The sequence below is a fragment of the Lytechinus variegatus genome, chromosome 16, assembly GCF_018143015.1.
Source record: "Lytechinus variegatus isolate NC3 chromosome 16, Lvar_3.0, whole genome shotgun sequence".
NCBI lineage: Eukaryota > Metazoa > Echinodermata > Echinoidea > Temnopleuroida > Toxopneustidae > Lytechinus > Lytechinus variegatus.
The window spans coordinates 13,931,561-13,957,819 of NC_054755.1; the positions used below are offsets into that span (position 1 = coordinate 13,931,561).

Consider the following 26,259-nt stretch of genomic DNA (forward strand, 5'->3'; position numbering starts at 1 on the left):
AGTTTTGTTTGTAATTTTGAAAGTGAGTGAACGAACCCTTTTTCCCTTTTTTGAGGATGTAGCTACTGCTACGATGTCAGGATTCATGCTGCCTGTTAGACCTTCATCCATAAGGATTGAGGTTGGCGCCTTCTTCTTTAATTGTGGGTGTTTTGATACCCCAACCTCGAAGGTATCCAGTAGTATTTGTTAACTGGGGCAGTCTATGGTTACCATCTGAACTCTCTGGGCGTATGAAAAGGACGATTTTCTTCGTATTCATCTTCCTAAGCGCGAGATGAAAATTTTTGATTTATACAGATCTAAAAGAAATTAAAATTAAATGATTAGAAATTCATGAAAAAAAGAAAAAATTCTGAAAAACCGGACATATTATATATAAGCAAATTCGTAATTATGAAAAAATGCATGCGTTAACATTTTTGTTTATAAGATTAATGCTAGCGCAAAGCGAGAGCCATTTTTTATTAGCTATTATATAAAGGTAACTTTAAAAGGAATGTGCTGAGATCTTATGTAATACTCAGCGAGAAAGGGTAATTCATAAATCAAATGCGAGCGTACAATTGTAGTCCTGAAAACTTTCGAATTTAGACCGTGAAACGAAACATTTTACAAAACACTTAAAAAAAAATAAAATTCTAAATCAACAGACTAATGAAAGCTTGATGTCCGCACTAAAATATGTTTTGTATATTGACTGAAAACTCGATATTTTAGCTTCATTTTATTTTCATTTAACTCCATTGAACATTATGAAGCCCATCGAACAGACAGTATGAGCGCAAAGGATGAGCAAAAACTTGGTTTTGACATTTTTACCCCCAAGTCTTTCCCCCTACCTTCCTTTATTTAGTCGTCTTCCAGCTCTTATTTTTCCTCGCTTTTACTTTCCCATTACCTCCCTTTTCCCTTTTTTCTTCCTTTCATCTTTTTGTCATATATTTGCTTCTGCAATAGGGGGCGGCCCCTTGCACACAACCCATCCCCTGGATCTGCCTATGGCATATAGGCTTAGAATTAGGATTTTGACAGAGTTTCTGTTCAGAACAGTATTTTTCATAGGAGAAATTATCGCTCGAGAAAATTTCATGGAACCATCAATTTTGTTATTTAGATTTTTTCGGGGGGGGGGGCGGTCTATCGAATAATGTTCTAATGAAGAGTTTTACACGTTATGTAATCTAATAATCTCAAAACATGCTTGAATTATAGCTGGTCAGTATTATTAGCTCCTTACCTGTTTGACATGGAAGACTTCTCGAGCAGTATACAATGCCTCAGGAACGGTGTCATTTTGACCCATTTCATTATAAAACGATTGCCGACGTCCCTTTCCATTGATCAACACTGACTCAGGTCTGTTGTTACCGTTATCGAAATGGTGCGCGGCAAACTTGTCGAGTGTCGTCTGATCGAGCCAATCGTGTGTGAGGATCACGTGTTCTGACAGGTCATAATCGAAGAGGGCGCTTTGTTTGTCGACCTACGCAATAAAAAAAAACGTTTACATGGTGTTCTAAAAACAGTTCAAATGTTAGCTATGGAAAAAAAAATACATTGCTTATTTTTGCATTTTTTGCATTATTGATGACTCGTCAACTCTCATTTGACACCTTGCTTGCGTCAAACTGGTCACTTTTCACAGAGTTATAGTTATTCGAAGGTGAAGAGTACAAACACCTACCTTTTTTAAAAGTTTTTGTTCTTTATATACCTGTATAAAACTAACACTTGTAAAGGTATTGGTGTCATCAGTGGTTTTTACAACATGTTTCAGTGAAATGTCTGTCCCTCTTCTGACTTTTAACATGTACCATTTGGGAAAATGTTATTTCCGTGTGCGGTTGATTAATTATGCAAATTTAAGCATATTGTGCAATATTATAAGTATAAGTAAGTATAAGTTTTTATTTATTGTCCATAGTTGGAAATGCTTGTTGTTTACATGCCGGGCAAAATGATATATAACAAATTATACAAATTTAACATGAAAAATGGAATGTACATTTGGAACATGACAATAAACATAATATATCTTACATAATAATTCATAACAGAGTATTGAAATAACATGAAAGGCATTATGAGTTCACTGAAATTTTCAATTTGGAAAATAACATAAAAACCAATTATTGGATTGATTAAATTGTAATAAAGGGTGGAAAATTTGGTTAAATGTAATTTACATTTCAGGTGAGCACTACTTATGTAATTGGGTAATGTATTCAGTATACTTGCTAACATGGATCATAAACAGATCGGAAGAGGGAGGCAGAAAAGGAAAGAGAAATGAAAAGGGAAGGAAAAAGAGAGAGAAGAAAAAAAAGAAAGAGAGAGAGAGAGAAAAAGAGAAAGACAGAAAGGAAGACAAAGATGGAAAGAAAGATGGTATAAAATAAAGAAAGTGAGAAAAGGAAGGTGGAGACGGAAAGGTATACTCAAGCCATTGAGGTTAAGAGACGGAGAAACAAGTTAAGATAACAGGTGGTATATGCCTTAACAGACCGCCATCGTTTTCCACTTCTTAACATAGCATAATTAATATTCAGATGATGTGATTTATTTCTAGATACTTTGATTGCCTTATCCAAAGTTATTTCTTTGCATATCATGTCCAGGTCAAATCTTCAAGATTTTACCAGCTCGCTTCACTTAGTGTTAGTTTCCGCTTATCTTGAATTCTAGAACTATTATACCACACTGAACACCCAAAGATCATTACGCTTTTAAGCACTGATTTATAAAACATATTCACGATTCTCCTATCCACTCGAAAGCCTAATAGCTTCCGAAGAAAGTACATCCTTTTGCTTCCTTTTTAGATACATAATTGATTTGATTTTCCCAAGTTAATTTGCTATCTATAGTCGTACTTAGGTAATAATAGTTTGAAACCATTTCGATCTCTTCATTATTAATGCGAATCGTTTTATCGAGAGGATTCGAACTTTTCCTCGTTCAGAAATCCACAACCATTTCTTGAATTTTCGATGTGTTTAGCTCGAGATGATTATCTTTACATCATTGCACAAAACGTTGAATACCCGTTCTATCCTCTTTCATCTTCCTTAATTAAGCCAAGAATTGGTGTGTCATCGGCATACTTGATTATTTTAACCATGTTACTATTAAAACACATTACATTCGTTTGTGTACAGAATAAAAAGGAGATAGAACACAACCTTGAGCTGTACCTGTATTGGTAGTAAGTACATCAGATAGAAAATCAGATACTCTAACCCTCTGGGTTCTTGCTTTAAAAAATTATTAATTCATAAGATCAGGGAAGGTTTGACCGCCAAGTTTTTCAGCTTACTCATGAGACAGTACGGTTGGATCGTATTAAACGCTGATGAAAGTCAATGAAAGTCACTCGTGCGTAGTTCGGCGGAGAGTCCATATGCTATAATACATGTACAGGTTTTCCAGGTAAAATGTCCGCAGATTGGAACCAATCGTCCGTATAGGTATTTCAAATGTCCGTGTTCATGAGCAAATGTCCGAATAAGAATATGGATGTCCGATTAGGGATTTCAAATGTCCACGTAGGTTCAAAGTGTCCATATAGCCAAATCAAGTATCCGATTAGGGAAATCAAAAGTCACATAGGGAACTAAATGTCCAACTAGATTTTAATTCGTCATGAGGACGAATTAGGTGGTCTGTCATGATTTTCATTCAGTGTCGGCTGATGTTGTATGAAATGATTTTTTTAGATATGATTGATAATCTTGATCATAGACATCATAGCAATAATTTTTTACCATTGCTAAATGTGATTATTAATGTGGTGATGACAACCGTCATGATTACAATGATAATGCAATACGGTAAATACGACATGAAGTTTGGAGCACGTAAAATGCCTTAAAAATTCCTCAAAAATTTGATACGATTTACCGAAATTGGCTTTCCAAAATTGCGCTATGAAAGGATCGAGCCTTTATTTTAAGAGCAGCTAATTTTAATCTACAGTTTCATGTTTTGTATGCAAAATCTTTTTAAAAATTTTTTATTCTGTCAACAGTTTTTCTTTTAAGCTTTCAAACAAGAATTTTCACAATGTTCAAAACTTCTGGTAAATTTGACTTATTTTTAATGAGAAATTTCACAATGCTACAATTTCACAGCATTCACTTCAAAACTGATCAGTGATGTATCTGATGAAAGAATTAAGTAGATTTTTTTTGGGGGGGGGGGAAATGTTTGCAAAATGTCTGAAATTCTTAAACATTTAACATTATTTTTTCCGTCAAGAATTTTCAATATCCATTTAATAATTGTGTATTGCTTTAACATTAACTTGAAAATTCTTTCTTAAAGACTTTCAAAAAAAAGTCAGATGAAAGATTCAAATACAGGCAATTTTCCCGCAAAATTTCGGAAAATGTGTATTTAAGTAAATTGCATGATTTTTAATTTCACAGAAGGTATCTGAAAATTTGTTTTATGTTATATTTATCCGGCAAAAATCCGGAAATTTCCACAATATGTCCGGAATGAAATTTTTCAACACAATAGCGTTTCAATATTGTAGCGTTTCCTAAGACAATACATAAATGATGTTTTACAATGTTAGAATTACCTCTTAAAAAGTTCCGGAAAAACTACGAAAAATGTCCTACGTGAAAAACCGCAAAACCAGTTGGCTTGAAATTTACAGGAAGACCGTAAAATTGATTATTAAAACATTTTCTTAAAAAATTTGCAAAAATTAGGCCCAGAAAAAATTTGCGAAAATTTAAACAGGTCACAACACATTGATGCTGTGGTCAAAAGTGAAAAATATTCCACGTTATTTGTAGAGAATTTTTTCGACTACATCATATCAAAATCTGAGAAAAAACTGACCACTAATAACGAAGATACGGTCAAATATACATAAATACGTTCAAGTATGTTTCGAAAATGTGTAATTTTTATTTTTAACATAATTTTGTGGTATTTACGCAAACTCAAGATGATATATTGACTAAATCCAAGAGTGAGGAAAAATTGGGGGTCAACGGACTCCTTGAAGAGCTAAAGTGAATTTTATATAGGCATATTTTTGCCCACTTATGACTTATTTTGCGAGTTTGCACGCGCGTGTAATGCAAATTTGAATGGACGCGCATTTGCGTATTATTGGTCGTAAGAGGCTTAATGAGGTATCAAATTATTCAGAAGATCATGGACGATGGACAGACACAAAATAAATGTCGACTCGAAGAGGCATGGCGATGGTAGGAGCAAGAACGCGCACGCATACCTGTGCGCGCGCAAATTCTTGACATGCTCAAAATGGCCTGAAACGTACCCAAACTTGACCACGGTTGATTTGGAAAATTTTTAAATTTTGACGCGCACGTACGTGCGCATCGTGACCTTTGCATGACCTCTGTTGACATGTCCTGATGACTTGTCACCTGAACGTGATATGATGCAAATATGGATGATTTTTGATGATTAGCTGCGATGATATGATCAATCATTTAATTTTACAAAATGGCGCCTAGATGACGTCATCATGATTTGATAACCTTGAAAAGTTTCGTTTCGCATGTCCATAATGATTGCCATACATGACATGAAAATCAAGAAAATTGACATGCCCGATATTGAGATAAAGTGGTTACTAGCTTTGGCAATAAAAATAAAGAAAATTCTGACGAATATAATAGGTGATCTGTCATATTCATGACAGACCACCTAATTAGAGAGTGAAATATCCCACTTGGGGAAAACAAATGTCGTATAGGGATTTCAATTGTCCACGGTTTGTAATAATGATGACTCGAACGTGATAACTTAATTTTTTCATCTTTCGCTTCATCATTTTCTATCACTCAGCTTTCCCTTTTTCTTCCTGCTCGATCTATCCATTTGTTGGGCAAGGGATTCGCCCCCTCGTTTCACAAATTTGCTAACCTTCTTGATTTTTATCGTTATTTTGATTTATTTATTTATTCATTTTTTATCTACTCTTTTTTTTTTTGGGAGGGGAGGGGGTCTTGGCCCAGTATGTTTTCATCGTCTTATTTCTTTATTTTTGTACACATTTATATCTTTCTTCCCTTTTCATTCTACCCTGCCCCTGTTTTGGAGCCGTTTATGTCTTGATGAATGGAGCGCCTTTTTGTATCAGGCTCTTTTTTCTTCCCTCCATTCATTCCACCTTTTCAACCTTTCCTTCAACCTTTGTTTGCCTAACTGAGTACAGTTAGGCAAACAAACAAATGTCATATAGTGATTTCAATAGTCTCTATATGGGTGTAAAATTTTAAGTTTCTTGCATATTCTGTTGTTTATTTATCAAATAACTTAATTCCTTCCACTACATATCCAACGCCACACAACATGATCTACAACCTACGGATATTACTTACAATATTTTTTACTCCAACCCAGAATATATAAATTTTAACATGGCATTTAATTTCATAATTCATATGAAAAACTCATTATTTGTGAAAAAGTTTGTTCCTTACATTTATGAAACATATTTAACTCATACAGATAATTATTGTTTAATTCTTCTTGTAAAGTATCAGTTTATATATAATAAATTTTCTCAGTCTCTCACCCCATCCCAAACATGTAATTCATCTTCTTGCAGGCACAAATGAAAATTATTTCTATTTTTGTCTGTATTTTTATGATGAATATATCTACAACCTTATTTTTTGTGTCAAATGCTAAATCATCTCTTAATGAAAATACATGATATTAATTCAAAACGGTTATATATTTCATACACTCATTTGCAATACCGGAGGCATGGCGTGCAACAATCTTGAATGCTGTTAGAAATCCTCTTAATTATATTTTGGTAATTCAGATAAACGTCTTAGACGATATAATTTTCAATGTTGGATTTGATTTTAATTACTTTAAGTCGATTTGATTAGATGGGGTGTGTAGGGTGTATCTAATTCTATAAGAAGTAATTATTTTGATAGGCACACTCAGGCAGGGTAGCCATTTCCAATTCTTGTTGTTAAAAAAAATCATCATTATGCAACTAACCTTGATTTAATAAAAGTACTTCCTATTCCTTAATTAATTCAAACAATACTTCTGTCATATTTATTAACGATTATTCATTTTTTATAACTTTTTCATCATTGGTTAATTACCTTGTTTTGGACCCTATATGGAAGACTAGCAGAGTGATGCCTACATTGTCAATGTTTAATGAGAACAGATATTTTGACATAACAATCAATTTCAACGCATTTTCCTTTGAATAAATGTTATTTATGTTACACTCTCGGTATGAAGCATGTTTGTTTCTGTTAAGCTTTCAATAAATTTTCAAGTATTTTCCCCCTTTTTTGTCAATAAACTAAGTTGTAATTGGTTTTTACCCTATTGTTTGAATAATCTTTACTGCTGGACAGAATTTCGATACTTAATATGTACATTCGTCATACATTTTAAGAAAGATTCAATCTCTTTTCAGCTGTTGCATCATAAGCAAATGGACATTTGAATTACCTAAACGACATTTGATTTGCCAATGTACGACTTGATGTCTTGATTTATGCATGATTATGTAACATTTGCTATTGAACGGATATTTGAATTCCCTATGGACATCTTATTTCCCTATTAGCGTTGTGGCCCAGTGGATTAGTCTTCGGACTTTGGAACAGAGGGTCGTTGGTTCGAATCCCAGCCATGGCGTAATTTCCTTCAGCAAGAAACTGATCCACGATGTGCTGCACTCGACCCAGGTGAGGTAAATGGGTACCGGTAGGAAGTAATTCCTTAAGAAGCTGTGTACGCTATGAACGCCTAGCTTAGCCGGGTAATATAGGAGCGCCTTGAGCACCTAACAAGGTGGAAATGTGCGCAATATAAATATCCTATATTATTATTATTATTATTTCCCTATTAGGACATTTGGTTTGCAAGATGGACGTTTGATTTACCTATTGAAAATAAATTCTATTATGCGGACATTTGACTTCTCTAAGGACATTTTATTCATCTATTGGCATACAAGTCTGGCTAATGGGACATTTGAATTCCCTATTGACATTTGAATTACCTAATCGGACACTTGCTCTGACACGGCGGATATTTGACCTGGAAAACCTATACATAAATACATTTCCTCAGAATCTCACCCTTCCCAAACCTGTAATTCATCTTCTTACAAGCACAAATGAATTTTTTTCTATTTATGTCTGTATTTTTAGCATGAAAATATATACACCCTTATTTTTTGTACCAAATGTTAAATCATCTCTTCATGAAAATGCATATTAATTCAAAACGGTTACATTTCATACACCCATTTGCATTACCTGAGGCATAACGTGCAACAATCTTGAATGCTGTTAGAAATCCTCTTATTATTATATTTTGGTAATTCAGATAAACGTCTTAGACGATATAATTTTTAATGTTGGATTTGATTTTAATTACTTTAAGTCGATTCGATTAGATAGTGTGTGTAGGGTGCATCTAATTCTATAAGAAGTAATTATTCTGATAGGCTCACTCAGGCAGGGTAGCCATTTCCAATTCTTGTTGTTAAAAAATAAAAAAAAAATAATTGGTTAATTACCTTGTTTTGGACCATATATGGACGACAAACCAATCAATTTCAACGCATTTTCCTTTAAATAAATGTTATTTATGTTACACTCTCGTTATGAAGCATGTTTATTTCTCTTAAGCTTTCAATGAATTTTCAAGTATTTTCCCCCTTTTTCTTTCAATAAACTTAATTGTAATTGGTTTTTACCCTATTGTTAGAATAATCTTTACTGCTCGACAGAATTTCGATACTTAATGTGTACATTTTTCATACATTATAAGAAGAATGCAATCTCTTTTCAGCATCATTAGCAAATGGACATTTGAATTACCTAAACGACATTTAATTTACCTATGTACGACTTGATGTCTTAATTTATGAAGTTTATTTATTAATTTTGATTTGCAAGATGGACATTTGATTTACCTAACGAAAATAAATTCTATTGTGCGGACATTTGACTTCTCTAAGGACATTTTATTCATTATTGGGATACAATTTTTGCTAATGGGACATTTGAATTCCCTATTGACATTTGAATTACCTAATCGGACACTTGCTCTGACACGGCGGACATTTGACCTGGAAAACCTATACATCGCATCGGTCAGTGTAAGGACAGCGTCATGCACGGATCGGTTCGATTGATATGTAAATTGGGACTGGTCAAGTTGGTTTCTGATTGGTGGGATGAAAAACTGCAAGACGATTCGTTCAAGGCACTTCATCACCAGAGAGTTTAATGCGATTGGTCGAAAGTCCCTGTTCGATGTAGGATGCGCGGTCTTTTGTATCAGCAATATAATCAAAGATTTCCAGCATCCCGGAATAATTTGTTCGTTCATTGAGCGTTGTAAAAGTGTTGGGAACGGGATAACAAGTTCAGAAGCGCATTTTCTGAGAACTTAGCCACCAATACTATCTGGTCCTGGGGATTTCTTCGAGTTGATGCATTTACGCACTTCGTTCGTTTATTGCGATAGGCTAATCCAAGCATTCCCGAAGTTCAGATTCTAACTTGACGAGATGGTCACGATAAATATCATTTTCGAATGTACTATAGAAAGTGTTCAATTCATCAGCTAGCTGTTTAGGATGAGATTCATGTAGGAACACATTCTCAACTGTTGGGTAAATTGAAACGACTTCTAACTGGAAATTTGTGTAACTGTAAATGACTTCTAATTGGAACCAGTTGGGTAACTGGAATCCTAACTAGAACCAGGTTGGTAACTGAAAATCCTAACTGGGTCCAGTTGGGTAACTGGAAATGACCTCCAACTGGTTTCCATTAATACCCAACTGGATCCAATTGAAATCAGTTGATTTTCATATTATGTGCCAATGTGTACAGATTAATGTTTTAAATGATTCATCATCATTTACAATGTATCTATTCTTTTCTTTTCATTCTAAAGTGCCACACCTTTTATTGATAAATGTTTAGAATACTTAGCAGTGAAAACCATGACCATAGATATATATTATAATTACAATAAATTAACATATAATTAGTACACCACTTACAGTTAAAAAATTACATCAAATATATATATTCAATGCTCCTCCATAAAAACATATATATGAGAGTCTAAATTTTATCAATGCCCTTCACGTTGGTATTTATAGACATATAACTGTGCTCCTGTGGTGGCATGAGCAATAGTTAGTACAAATGCTGAATCAAATTGTAACTAATTAAGGACATTTCAACTGGAAGTTCTAATTTAATCCAGTTGAAACCAATTGGTTTCAACTGGAACCGATTGCCTCGAATCGGTTTCAACTGGAACCGATTGAAACCAGTTGCCCCCAATTGGATTCAACTGGTTTTAAAAGGGATATTGGAACAACTGGAACCAACTGAGGTGCACAATCATTGTGCATCTCAGTTGGTTCAGTTGGTTCTTTTATGCCTAATTGGTTTCAACTCGAACCAATTGATACCAATTGGCAACTGGTTCGAGTTGCCTAACCAATTGGCAACTGGTTTTATTTGAAATCAATTTCCTTATTGAAACTAGTTGGCTAACTGGTTTCAATTGGTTTTCTCTTATTGGTTTTAACTGGATGTTGGTCCTGAGAATGCAGTACTGCACCTTTCCTCTCAAGGACTGCCGCTTCATCGAACTTAGAGGCAGCCAGCCATCTTCCGTTCCTATGAAATGCGAGGAACTGTCAAATATTGCATTCGTTGGTAGAGAGTATGGGCGGAGGGGGGGGGGGGGCAGGTAGCAAGTCCATGTGGGACCCATATGGGAAAAATGTGGGACGCTGGATGTGGGTTTTCCCATACGTGTCCCATATGGTGACCATATGAATTTTGACATATGGGTTTTTTGCTAGCCTGCCCCTATGGGACCCATATGGGATTAGCATGGGCATACCATTCATAGTTAAGGTACGTAAGAACCCATATGGGACCCACATGGGATTAGCATGGGCTTGCCATTCTGGGTAAGATATGTCCAATCAAATATGGGACCCATATGGGATTAACATGGGCATGCCATTCGGGGTGGGATATGTTCAAGCAAATATGGGACCCATATGGGAATAACATGGGCATGATGGGTTTGAAATTCTGGGTAGGATATGTTCAAGCAAATATGGGACCGATATGGGATTAACATGGGCATGAAATTCTGGGTAGGATATGTTCAAGCAAATAAGGGACCCATACGGGATTAACACGGGCTTGCCAAAGTGGTTAGAATATGTTCCAACAAATATGGGACCCATTTGCGATAAACGTGGGCTTGAAATTCTGGGTAGGATATGTTCAAGCAAATATGGGACCCATATGGGATAAACGTGGGCTTGAAATTCTGGGTAGGATATGTTGAAGCAAATATGGGACCTATATGGGATCAACATGGACTTGCCATAGTGGTTAGAATATGTTCCAACATATATGGGACCCATATGGGATTAACATGGACATCGCGGCGCCAGTCTGATTGGGATGTGTTCAAGCAAATATGGGACCCATGAGATAAACTTTCCAGATAGCAAAATATATGGGACCCATATGGCCCATATGGATACCATATGGGCTAGAAGATATATAGATATATGGGGCCCTTCTGGGTTATATCTGCGCCCATATTATGTACTAGATGAATATCATCTGGGCTGGAGATGGGCATTTCCAAGTGGGACCCATATCCTATCCAGAATTTCATGCTCATGGGTCATCTGGGCTGGAGATGGGCATTTTCAAGTGGGACCCAGATGGGTAAAAATATATGGGACCCATCTGGAATGTGTCTGGGTCATATCACTGGATCAATCTGGACTGCACTCATGAATATTCATTACAACAGTAAATGACAAAAGTTTTAGCTAATACAGCTCCATCAATTAATATGTTTATGCAAGGATTCCACCATGAAAAGTTTCAGAAATGTAATTTATCACCATAAAATTAAAAATCGAAACATTTAATTTCAGGAGAAAATTTTCAAGGTTAAATATTGAAAATTGCTATTAACCATTGCCTGTCAAGTATAGCAAACTCGCTATATATAGAAGTTAATAACAAGATTCAGTGGTTAGGTGTAGGATAGGATTAGGATTTAGAGTTAGAATGTAGGATTATAGGTTACACTTCGTAATTCCGAAGGTTCGTAATTCCGAAACACGTAAATTGCCTATACCTCGATGTTTGTTAATCTGAAAAAGAAAAAGCGTTAGTTAATTTGAACATTTGTGGCGTTATTCCGAAAACAAAATAAGGTTCGTTGTTCCGAAGGTTCGTTAATCTGAAAATGAAATGAGATTCGTTGTTCCGAAGGTTCGATAACCCGAAAACTATATAAGGTTCGTTCATCCGAAAACGAAATAGGGTTCGTTATTCCGAAGGCTCGTTAATCCGAAAACGAAATGAGGTTCGTAATTCCGAAGGTTCGTTAGTCCGAAAACGAATTAAGGGTCATCAATCCGAAGGTTCGTTAATCCGAAAATTAAATAAGGTTCGTATTTCCGAAAATGGAATTAATTCATTTTGATAGCAAGAACGGTGCTGTTCTTGCAAGATAACAGGATATTATGCAATGAAAAACTAACGAACGATGTTATGTGTGTGTTGTGGCCAAAGCATATATTGATTTAAGAATAGGCGCCCGGATCAAACATACGCTTAATTTCGATTTTATCTGAGCAAATGCTTCCCAAGCAAATGGTTTAAAGATGCAGCTAGGGGATTAAGTGTGTTGGTCGTTTGTGAGTAACCTCCAGATAAGAGGATTTGTATGGAGGGGATGTCATTTTAATAAGAGCTTCTGCTAATAAAAATAGAAATAGTACTAATGATGATCATAGTAATCGCAAACTACGAACCTCATTTTGTTTTCGGACTAACGAACCTTCGGAATTACGAACCTTATTTCGTTTTCGGATTAACGAACCTTCGGAATAACGAAGCTTCGGAATTACGAATGTGTGCCGGATTATAGGATATGATAAAATGATAAGGATTAGGGGTATTGGATTGTAAAGTCACCTTAATGACACAAATTAATACATTTTTTTAATTGCCTTAAACATCGTGAGCAGACATGGGGCACACATGGGACCCATATAAAAACACAGTATTATTTTCATATGGGGCCCAGATGGACCATGTGGGGTTTACATGGGTTTTATGTGGGCTTGCCCGATTTTACTCACATAAAACCCACATGGCCCATATGGGCCTCGGAGGGTTTGGACGGTGCAAAGCCCATATGCTTCTTGGGTTCAGATGCCTTAGGGCCCAAGATGGATTGCCCATATGGGACCCATGCGTCAAATAGACCCCATATGTTGCCCATGTGAATTAACCCAAATTGTACCCAGTTAAGAAATTGGGGATATGGGTCCCATATGGGTCCCATCTGTCTTATATGGGTTTACCCATATTCTTCTTGGGTGCAGATGCTTTGGGCCACAGATGGTTTGCCCATATGGGGCCCGTGTTACGCAAAATATGAGATCCACGTGGGCTTCATGTATTCTTGCTACTTGGGGAGGGAGGGGGCACTCGTAATGGTGGTACGGGAACATGCCTCTTCGATGACACCCCTTTCAGACCTAATTTTCAGTTTTCTAGATACTCCGAATGACATAAATTCCGTTCAAAAACTCGCAAGACCCTCGTTACGAAACATCTCCGTTCCCAAGATTGTCAAGCGCAAGCACCGCATGTGAGAGCTGCACGCACGGCTTCACAACTCCCTCGGCAAGCAGCTCCGTGCACCGCTAGCGCCCACATAATACATGCACAGCGCTAGCGTGCACCGTACCTACTTTACCGCGATCCCGTTCCGTAGACCCTGTTTTTCACACCGCCCGGTATATCATTTAAATCTCAAGACCCCGTATTTTACCATTGTGATCAGCTCCTTAGATCCCCATTTCAGGGTTTCGTGAGGCACACCCCATCAACATATATTTTAGTGCCCCCAAGAAATGAATTCTTGATATCCAGAAATCGAATTCCCGATATCTAGTCAGTCTGCAAGCCCCTGTGTTAATGAGCAAATGAGAAAGATTTATTCAAGTTCTCTCTTGGCTGAATTCATGTCCTCGCAAAATCTCGTGAATTGTGAGACTTTCTTTCAAAAAGAATTCAACCACTATCTCCTTAATGGTATTTTTTAAACCATATGAAAAAGTAAATGTTACTCTTTTTATATTGGTTATTTCTTTTGAATAATATTTTGATTGATTGATAACGAATTTATTCATTCCAAAAGTTACAAAGTAAAGCAAAATATAATATAACATTTTGAAATGAAATAGGAACCTTCTGGAAAGCAAAGCTTGTTATCGAAGGTTTCCTTCAATATTATTTTGATAAATAAGTTAATTTTTGACATGAAAAGATGCATCAATCAGAATTTTCTTACTCTGTCTTCACTTGCAAATTGTGCAAAATTTTGTGTTTTGGGCACAAACATTATTTATATCATCAGAAAGCTCAAACTCTCTACTTTCATACAATGTTACTTTTGATATGTTACACATTGTAGATGGGTCAGCAGCCAGTCTTTTCCATCAAGATGCATCAATCAGAATTTTCTTACTCTGTCTTCACTTGCAAATTGTGCAAAATTTTGTGTTTTGGGCACAAACATTATTTATATCATCAGAAAGCTCAAACTCTCTACTTTCATACAATGTTACTTTTGATATGTTACACATTGTAGATGGGTCAGCAGCCAGTCTTTTCCATCAAGATGCGAGACGAGATCTCTGAAATTTCTAGGTAGCATAAAATCTAGAGTTCTGATTTGCTGAATAATGTTTTCAAAACAACAGGGGCGGGTAATTTGAAGAGATTACAACAGAGGCACAGTGTTGGGGAAAATCGGAATTTGCGTGGGTGTGTGGTCTCTATGACCAATCAGAGCGCAGTGTTCTTGTTTTTGAGCTGCTAAATGTACTTGGCCTATGAAAAGCTGGCTGCTGACCCATCTAAAATACCCCTTCTTATAAGAAAATATATAATAAAGTTTAGATATTCAGCTTTATCATGATTTAAAAATCATATGTGCTCAAACAGAAATTAAGTTAAAAAATAACGACTTTTTTGGCATGAAAATAATTAGTTTCTTTCATGTTTTAAATCAAAAGTTTCACCTATATTAAACAATCTTTAAAAAAATCCAAACACATGACTTGAAAGAATGACTCTTATTATTTATAAGATACAAACCATTAAATTTGGTCAATAATTAGAGCAGCAATGGCTGAATAAAACGGGGTCTTTCCGTCCGCACATTAACTCATTAACTGACAAACCTCATTAACAATGCAAAAAGCCTCCATTCATGAATATCACTTGGATAAAAGAAGCTCGTTTTTTCTGGGCTTGCCGACTGACTGTATCAAGAAATGGTTTTGTGTAGTTGCTTAACTATTATAAAAATTATAAAAGAATCTTGCAGAAATAAGATTCTAAATGGTCAATTTAACAGCCATGTTGTTATGCTAACTAGGTCGTGATATTATAAGAAATCCGCTAGGAAACCGGTCTAATCAGATTTAGCATATTCGAATTGTGTGAAATAGTCTGGTTCCCCACTCTTATCTCAATATGCTTCAAACGAGTGAGTAAAAAAAAAAATGACACCTTACAAATCAGCACTTTAAAGAATCTGTGAAATGAAAAATTATTGAAATCGTAAATTCATGTAAGTTTCACATCTATGAATCTTGAATATTTCGCAAATGTCATGCAATTTCATTTACACCATGTTACCACATCCAGACCCCCCACCCCAAAAAATCTGTAGACGACATCCTAAACGTACCCCACAATTCTACGCGTGAACATACATAATTTTCGTGCGATATTGAGTGCTCTTATCCAATAGTTCCAAATAGTAGGAAAATACTTAATTTCACCTGCCCGAAAAAATCCCTTAAAAAAGTTTAATTGCTTCAAAACAAGTCATAGGCTTCGAGGGTTTTACATACCATACCATTGAGGGCTTTAGTAATATATTTTTCAACATGACTACTGATGTACCTTGCAGTTTGAATGATTTTATCTTGTACAAAATATATGGGAAATAGGCTAATTAATGAATTTCCTAATCTCGTATATTTTCCTTGGAGGGGACTAGGACACACATTAAAAGGGGGGAAATCACCGAAAATAACCAGAGGGGAAAATGAGGGGAAAAATGAAAGAAAAAAATAAGAAGACAGAAAGGAGGAAGAAATAAAGGAAGGAAGAAATCAAGAAAAAATAAAGAAAGAAAGAGAGAATGGTTGCGGGAAAGAGAAAGATGGAATGAAAAAGAAGAAAGAAAGAAGGAAAGAAAGAAAGAAAGAAAGAAAGAAAGGAAGGAAGGAAGAAAGAAAGAAAGGAAGAAAAGAGAAGGTTAAGGACGGATGAAGGAAGAGAAAGGATAAGGAAAAAAACGAGAGAAAGGAAGAAAGAAAACGTAAAAGGATAGATGGAAGGAAGGGAAAAGGGATAGAAAGAAAAGAAAGATAGAATGAAAAGACAGAAAGAAATGACGGGAGGAATGAAGGAAGGCAAAACGAAAAAATAAGGAAGAATAGAAAGGATGGATGGAAAATAAAGGAAAGAATGAAAGACAGAAATAAAGAAAATCAGAGCGGCATCTGGCATGTCTGGCATGTCTTGATCGCCCGCCGGCTGGCGCGGCTCCGGTTCGTGCTGGTACGTGCGTATATCAACATCAACTACAGCAGCTTGTTGATCTCTCGCATCTCCATTTTCAACGTCTCCGATTTCGCCCCCATCGTTGTTGATATCACCGTCGCTTTTGTCACTATCACTACCACTGCTATCTTCATGCAGAATTTCAAAGTCAAGATCGAGGGTAATTTCATCATCTGAAGACATTTTGCTATCACAAATTTCGGCGTTCTCATTCGTGAATCGTAATAAATACATTCAATGTAGGGTTCAAAAATAGTGCGCGCTCATAATACACTGCTCGCTCGCGATTGATCTCTACGGATTAACGTCATAGAATCTCTTAGATGTACTCGTTAGTTTAGCAAGGGTCGTGTTTTGATGCCAAAATTACCCCATGATTGAACTTGAAATTCTCCAACTGCTGATGTCATATGGCTCTGAAAATGACTTGAATTTATTGACAAATATATCCTGCACGGATAAATACCAATTTCAATCAATTTAAAGGCATTTTTAATCTCACAAATCCTTTAAGGAAAAATAAGCCGTAAACGCACAATCATTATAGATTTCTGAAAAGCAAGTAACATACATTTTGGTAATTTACCAAAATGCGCCGTAACAGCATTCTGTACACGAGTAATTCGTCGGCGGTCATCCGAACCGTCGTATCACACATACGACGGTGCAAACCGATATAAGAGAAAATCCGCTTCAAAGTTTACTAAAAATTTTCACTTAGTTCTCCAGCCTTACAACATATTCATTGCTAGAAACAGTGGCGTAACTACGGGGGGGCATGGGGGGCACGTGCCCCCCCCCCCCATCGGCTGGCCAAAAAATAAAAAATAAACGGAGAAAATGAGAAAAAGAGGGGGAAAGGGAAAGAAACGTAGTGGGAAAGAAGAAATTATTGTTCATTATAAAGTTATATTACAATTATGTTGTGATATAACTTTAAAAATCATAACTTTATGAAACATAATTTGTTCAGAGCCTATATGTCTTCATTGTTCCTGGCGCTCGCATTGTCTGTTTAACAAGATATATAATCCTGTTGTACTAAAACCTCCCGTTTACAAGTCAATATACACCAAATATATTTCCTCGCACTTCGAATTATTATTGTTTTATGTAGCTACATATGCTTCTTTTTCATGACTACTTAAAGGACAAGTCCACGCCAACAAAAACTTGATTTGAATAAAAAGAGAAAAATTCAACAAGCATAACACTGAAAATTTCATCAAAATCGGATGTAAAATAAGAAAGTTATAGCATTTTAAAGTTTCGCTTATTTTCAGCAAAACAGTTATTTGAACGAGCCAGTTACATCCAAATGAAAGAGTTAATGACATCACTCACTCACTATTTCTTTTATATTTTATTATATGAAATATGAAATATTTTGATTTTCTCGCCATTGTCATGTGAAATGAAGTTTCATTCCTCCCTGAACACGTGGAATTCCATTATTTTAACATTTTGTGCTTCAGGCAAGCATGTCTAATTCAAACAATAAAAAACAAAAGAAATAGTGAGTGAATGACATCATCAACTCTCTCATTTGGATGTAACTGGTTCGTTCGTATAACTATTTTGTTGAAAATAAGCGAAACTTTGAAATGTCATAACTTTCTTATTTTACATCCGATTTTGATGAAATTTTCAGCATTGTGCTTGTCTGATTTTTCTCTATTGATTCAAATCACCATTTTTCTGAGGTGGACTTGACCTTTAAAGTAGTTGCCCCGTTTTAAGACCTTGATATAAAACACTTCCTGTCCGTGCTTACGTTCGCATTAGTGGATTGCTGATATATGTCTGCTCTTCATGAATTCCTAAAAACAATTTTTAGAATGTAACTTTTCTGATCTGAATATCAAAATTTCAGCTTACACTTCGCGCTCGCATCATTTGGTTAGCGAAATGCGCCTAGTCTTTGTGAATTCTTACAAAAAGGCCTTAGAATTCCCCTCTTCAGTTCTGAATTAAGTAAATTTCCAGCTTGCGCTTCGAGCTCGCAAAATTTGATTAGTGAGATGCATATGATAATCATGATTACAATGAATACAAAAAGTGCTTCATGTGTTTAGATGTAATTCTTGTAACATCAGCATGCACTTGGCACTTGCATTAGATGACTATGGTCAGATATGTCTACTCTTAATGGATTTCTTTTAAAAAATAGTCCTTAAAATATCCCTGCTCGCATTATGTGATCAGTGAGATACATATCCGTTTAATGGCACTGTCCTTGAAATGTCACTATTCAGTATACCTGTCACTTAGTCACTTAGTGAGTGCGCTTCGCGCACACACTAAGTGACTCAAAGTTTTTGATGGTGCCCCCCCCCCAATGCTGTGACCCACGGTACGCCACTGGCTAGAAAAGTACATGGTTGGAAAGACCAAGACAAATGCTTGACAATGGTATCCTTTTTTTTACACAAAAGCAAAAACGCCATCGGAAATACATCAACCATGACATCGATTTCACTGCTCGCGGTCAGTCAAACCAAGGAGCTATATAGCTCTATAAACGTCGTATCGCTGGGCGTTGTGGCGTGCGCCTGTAATCCAAGCTGTGGGGAAGTTACAAATTGATGCAGAGATTCGAGGTTCGAGCCCTTGTCACGTCTTTCGGATGGTGACGTTAAAGGTCGGTCCAGACGTAAATAATCATTTATGATTGATACACGTCTGACAAAACTCAAACACACACTTCGTATCGCTTTTTCACGTGCAAAGTCAAAGCATTGCACAGTGGCGTACCGTGGGTCACGGCAGGGGGGGTGTTGCACCCACAAATGTAATAACACCCAAAAATGTAATAACGCCCACAAATGTAATAACACTTTACCCACAAATGTAATAACGCCCACAAATGTAATAACACTTTACCCACAAATGTAATAATTTTTGATCGCCCACAAATGTAATAATGACTTTACCCACAAATGTAATAAATTTGAAGGGATTTTTGGCGAATCCGTTCTAAACTGATATCCTATAGTAATGCGTTCATAATGCACAAAAGTGCAAAGTCTTTTTTTCAGACCGGGTCAATAAAACATCAAAGTACAAGTCCAAAGTCTTTTTTCCAGACCCGGTTGTTTAAAAAAAATATAATTAAAGTCCAAAGTCTTTTTTTCCAGACCCGGTTGTTTAAAAAAATATAATTAAAGTCCAAAGTCTTTTTTTCCAGATCCGGTTGTTTAAAAAATTGTGATATAAGTCCAAAGTCTTTTTTTCCAGACCCGGTTGTTTCAAAAATTATAATATAAATCCAAAGTCTTTTTTCCAGACCCGGTTGTTTCAAAAATTATAATATAAATCCAAAGTCTTTTTTCCAGACCCGGTTGTTTAAAAAAATATAATAAAAGTCCAAAGTCTTTTTTTCCAGACCCGGTTGTTTCAAAAATTGTGATATAAGTCCAAAGTCTTTTTTTCCAGACCCGGTTGTTTCAAAAATTATAATTTAAATCCAAAGTCTTTTTTCCAGACCCGGTTGTTTCAAAAATTATAATATAAATCCAAAGTCTTTTTTCCAGACCCGGTTGTTTCAAAAATTATAATATAAATCCAAAGTCTTTTTTCCAGACCCGGTTGTTTAAAAAAATATAATAAAAGTCCAAAGTCTTTTTTTCCAGACCCGGTTGTTTCAAAAATTGTGATATAAGTCCAAAGTCTTTTTTTCCAGACCCGGTTGTTTCAAAAATTATAATTTAAATCCAAAGTCTTTTTTCCAGACCCGGTTGTTTAAAAAATTATAATATAAATCCAAAGTCTTTTTTCCAGACCCGGTTGTTTCAAGAATTTTAATAAGTCCAAAATCTTTTTCCTGACCCAGTTATTTCAAAATTTATAATATAAGTCCAAACTAAGATACGATAATGATAAATGAAAAATGGGAATCGAGCTTAGTTTTTTCTCCAGACCAGGTTAATTAAAACTGGTGGAATTAATGTCTTTGCTGTTGTTTCAACTTATACGGTGTATATTGTGAATATATGCACTAAGAGTAAATTGGTAATCAAGCGTAGTCTTTTCTCCAGACCAGGTTACCTGTTATTTAAACATTATAAATAACAGTTTAAAAACAGTATAAAGACCCCATAATCTTATTAATGCTGGATATGTAGCGTAGTCTTTCAGCCCGACCATTTTTTTCTTTAAAAAAACGCTAATAGTAACAATTAAAAAAATCAAAGTTTAAGACCAAACAAACCTTCAACCTAAGAACCTGTTTTAAAAGAGGTTTAGAGTGTTGTCTTTATTCCAGACCTAAAACAGTTACGAAAAAAAATCTTCTAACATAAGACCTTATATTCTTATTCTCGTGGAATTACACGAGTTTTAAAACGTACTCTTTCCTCCAGACCCGGCTATTAAAAAAAAGTAACTGAAAAACTTCGAATCTAAGACCAAATTTCCAAAGTTTCATCCAGTAAAAATATGTCTTTTTTAAAATAATACTACTACCCCTACACAGCATTGTAATAACGCGTGGGTAAAGCAGACATCCTTTCTCCAGACTTGGTTACTATTTGAAAAATAAAATAGTTTTTACAAATATTCTAAAACGAATACCCAATGAAGACCGATTGTCGAAGATCGACTTTCCTCCAGACACAATTATTTCAGGAATAAAAAATCTATAAAACTCAACCCCCAACAACGAATCTAAGAACCGACAATCCTCCAAATTAAGACCATGCATGTAGAAAAGCACACGTTTAGAGCGTTGTCTTTATTCCAGACCCGGTAATTTAAAAATGAATTAAACAATCCTAAAAACAAAAGACTTATATTCTTATTCTTGTGAAATAACACGAGTATTATGCTTAGTCTTTCGTCTGGACCCTGTTATTTAAAAGATAAAGAAATATCGAAAAAAATGACAGCTGAGTTCAATCTTCAAAATTAAACCCACTTAAAATGCTTGGGCTTAGAGTGTTGTCTTTACCCCTCACCGACGTATATTATAACTTTTGAAACGACCGGGTCTGAAAGAAAGACTTTGGACTTGCATTATAATTTTTGAATTAACCAGGTCTGGAAAAAAGACTTTGGACGTATATTATAATTTTGAAACAACCGGGTCTGGTAAAAAGACTTTGGACGTATATCATAATTTTGAAAAACCGGGTCTGGAAAAAGACTTGGACTTGTACTGTAATATTTCATTAACCGGGTCTGGAAAAAAGACTTTGAACTTTTGTGCTATATGAACGCATTACTATAGGATATTAGTTTAGAACGAATTCGCCAAAAATCACTTCAAATTTATTACATTTATAGGTTAAGTCATTATTACATTTGTGGGTAAAGTGCATTATTACATTTGTGGGTAAAGTGTTATTACATTTGTGGGCGTTATTACATTTGTGGGTAAAGTGTTATTACATTTGTGGGCGATCAAAAATTATTACATTTGTGGGTAAAGTGTTATTACATTTGTGGGCGTTATTACATTTGTGGGCGATTATTACATTTGTGGGTGTAACAGGGGGTACCAGCAAAAAAATGAGTCATTAGGTGAGCGTGCGAAGATCGCTCAGTTGCCAAGTGTACTGACCTAATAGAGACGTTTTAAGGACAGTACCATTAAACGGATATTATCTCACAGATCAAATAATGCGAGCGCGAAGCGCGAGCTGATATTTTATCTATATTGACCTCAAATGGGGAGATTTTAAGGACTATATTTCAGGAATCCATTAATAAAATACACATCTCACCATAGTCATGTAATAAAGTGCCAAGCTCTTGGTGATTTTGTTAGAATTACATCTAAACACATTGGGCACTTTTAGTCATTCAATGCGAGCGCGAAGCGCGAGCTGATTTTTTTTACATTTATTTATTCTATTTATTTATTAAAATATCTTTATACAGGATAAACACATTGGGCACTTGTAGTCATTCAATGCGAGCGCGAAGCGCGAGCTGATTTTTTTTACATTTATTTATTATTTATTTATTTATTTATTGAAATATCTTTATAAAGGATAGCAGGCTCAGATTAACTGTTTTTCAGCCTGGTCCTGTTAACATGAAAATAACAATATATACATAAAAGATAAAAAAAAACCATTGGGTTCTGTAATGATTGAGTTCAATAACATTCAGACCTGAAAAGGGACATTATTGTTATCAAAATTTTTGTATAAATTATACGTGCCTGTCTTGCTAAACACTGCGAGCGCGAAGCGCGAGCTGAATTTTTGTATATATTGACCTCAAACGGGGAAATTTTAAAGGGAAATGAAACCTTTGGAACAAGTAGGCTTGTGTCGAAACAGAAAAATCAAAGAATAAGAACAAAGAAAGTTAGAAAGAAAGATAAAAATCGGACAAATAATGAGAAAGTTATGATCATTTGAATATTGCAATCACTAATGCTATGGAGATCCTCCTATTGGCAATGCGACAAGGATGCGTGATGTCACATGTGAACAACTTTCCCTTTGAAAGACTATAAAATACCCTCAAAAATTAATGTCTCTTTTTGCATTTTCTTTAATGTGGTGATACAAATTCTTTATCCATGATGTATTCTTTAAAAATCTGTATTACATGCCCTCCTATAGAAAGAACACATGATCTACTGATAGATGTGATAAAAGGGGCAATTTTAGTGAAATATATACTAAAGTATTGGAGAGAGTTGTTCACAAGTGACATCACACATCTTTATCGCATTGCCAATTTGAGGATCTCCATAGCATTAGTGATCGCAATATTCAAATGCTCATAACTTTCTCAGTATTTGTCCGAATTTTCTCAAACTTTCGTTTATCTGTTTCTTTGATTTGTCTATTTTCACACAAGCTATCTTGTTCCAAAGGTTTCATTCTTATTTAAGGACTTTATTTCAGGAATCCATTAAGAATATACATATGTCACCATAGTCATCTAATAAAGTGCCAAGCTCTTGCTGATTTTGTTAGAATTACATCTAAACACATTGAGCATTTGTAGTCATTGCAATCATGATTATTATACGCATCTCACTTATCAAGTACTGTGAGCGCGAAGTGCGAACTGAAAATTTAGGAAATTCAGACCTGAAGAGGGACATTCTAAGACCTGTTTGTAGGAATTCACTAAGACCATTGGTATTTCACGAGCAAATGATGCGAGCGTGAAGGGCGAGCTGAATTTCTTTTAATTCATACCTGAAAAGGAATATACAAAAATTTGATAAAATTTATCAAATTTTTGTAATCATTATAAGTACCTGTCTCGCTAAACAATGCGATTTTAGGAAATTCAGATCTGAAGTGGGGCATTATAAGGCTTCTTTTTAGGAATTCACTATGACCATACGTAATTTACTAAAAATGATGCGAGCGCCAAGCGCGAGCTGAATTTTTTTATATTCATATCAGAAAACGGGACATTTTAAGGACTGATTCTAGGAATTCATGGAGAGCAGACATATCTCACCAATCCACAGATGCTAACGTAAGCACGGTCAGAAAATGTTTTATATTAAGACCTAAAATTGGGAAATCACTTTACGCAGTCATGAAAAAGAAGCATACTATTGTACATATATAACAATTATATCTCGAATAGCGAGGAAATATGTCTGGTGTACATTAACTTTGAAACGGGAGGTTTTGGTACAACCGGATTATATATCTCGTTAAACAGACAATGCGAGCACCATGAAAAATTAAAGACATAGGCCCTGAGAAAATTAAGTTATGAAAAAAATGTTTCTTATGTAATATAACATAACATAATAATGTAAAATAATAAACAATAATTTCTTCTTTCCCACGTTTCTCTTCCTTTCTCCCTCTTTTTCTCATTTCCCCCGGTTTTTGGTCAGCCGATGGGGGGGGGGGCACGTGGCCCTGTTACACCCACAAATGTAATAATCGCCCACAAATGTAATAACGCCCACAAATGTAAAAACACTTTGCCCACAAATGTAATAATTTCACCCACAAATGTAATAATGACTTTTCCCCACAAATTGAATAAATTTGAAGGGATTTTTGGCGAATCCGTTCTGAACAGAAATCCTATAGTAATTCGTTCATATAGCATAAAAGTGCAAAGTCTTTTTTCCAGACCCGGTTAACATTATAGTACAAGTCCAAAGTCTTTTTCCAGACCCGGTTGTTTAAAAATTATAATATATGTCCAAAGTCTTTTTTTCCACACCCGGTTAATTCAAAAATTATAATGCAAGTCTAAAGTCTTTTTTCAGACCCGGTTGTTTCAACAATTACAATATAAGTCCAAAGTCTTTTTTCCAGACCCGGTTGTTTCAAAAATTATAATATACGTCGAAAGTCTTTTTTCCAGACCCGGTCATTTCAAAAATTATAATATAAGTCCAAAGTCTTTTTTCCAGACCCGGTTGATTAAAAAATTTACATTTGTGGGTAAAGTGCTATTACATTTGTGGGTGCAACAGCCCCCCCCCCCCCCACCCCCGTAGTGACGCCACTGCCAGTGCAGATGGCCGATACGACAGTTTGACTGACCGCGCGCATTGAAATCGCAGGCGGTCAAAACGTCGTATCGCTTTGCTACTGTATACGTTTCCAATGAGATTTGCGCATTTTATTAAAAATTTATACGGCATCGCCGTGAAAATCCCTCCATATCTCAGAAACTAAAATATATTGCTACCTAGAAATTTAGTTATGAATAGAATAGGACTTGTACTTTCATTTTCTGCAAAAATCTCAAAATCGATATTTTTTTTTAATTGAATGATACGCGTTTCGGATGAATGCCGACGAATTGTAGGCTGTGCATTGACTCGAGTGAAGGGTTTGAGCAACAATCTAATAATTTATGAAGTTCAATCATCAATATTATGTATCATATTGATGATTAATAATCAATTGTTTAATAATACCATTTGATGAATAATTTCATGAATTTCTTGTACACTGCAAACTTGTTGCAAGTGCTGCTACTTGTCATCTGTTAACTTGACTTAAATCAAATAAATGAACATGCTCTAGACATTGCTCGAAAAAAAACATATATGTGCATACGTTCATTGAAAAAAAAATCATCCAATGCGAACATATGTCAACTTACCTCACGAGACTCTCGAATGATGAGTGCACCATACACACCATCTGCGCGATGCATGCCAGAATGCGCGTGCCACCAGTGCGTCCCAGGATGCTCTGCGATGAATTCGTATCTGAAGTTCGTGAATTCGCTGATAGGACACTGCGTTACCATCGAGACACCGTCCATATAGGGCGAGTTTTTCTGGGGCAAACCATGCCAATGGATGGACGTCCCTTCGCCGTTCTTCATATAATTCTTAACCAACACAGAGATGGTGTCTCCATTGCAAACCTGTATTTAACAAAACAATGATCAAAATCAAGAAAAAAAAACATTGTGCGTATCAAAATATATCAACATGATCAAAGTAATACTTGGAAAATAAAAGTGATAACGTAAACTCCTTAACTACATAAATGTGTTATTCTCATAGGCAGAAGTATTTGAAATGCGGAACAAATTCCAGAACGCAGTTAATGTGTTGAAAATGTTCGTCAAATGACAATGA

General features: G+C 35.5%; 1 protein-coding gene across 1 annotated transcript; it reads right to left on the bottom strand.

Annotated features, from left to right (window-relative positions):
• Positions 1-817: 817 nt before the first annotated feature.
• Positions 818-26,038, bottom strand: LOC121430027 (L-ascorbate oxidase-like). Its single transcript, XM_041627298.1, has 2 exons — positions 25,773-26,038; positions 818-1,486 (listed from the first exon to the last, which is right to left on the bottom strand). Exons 1-2 carry the CDS (start codon positions 25,998-26,000, stop codon positions 1,229-1,231), a joined length of 486 nt encoding a protein of 161 aa, XP_041483232.1. The 5' UTR covers positions 26,001-26,038; the 3' UTR covers positions 818-1,228.
• Positions 26,039-26,259: the final 221 nt, after the last annotated feature.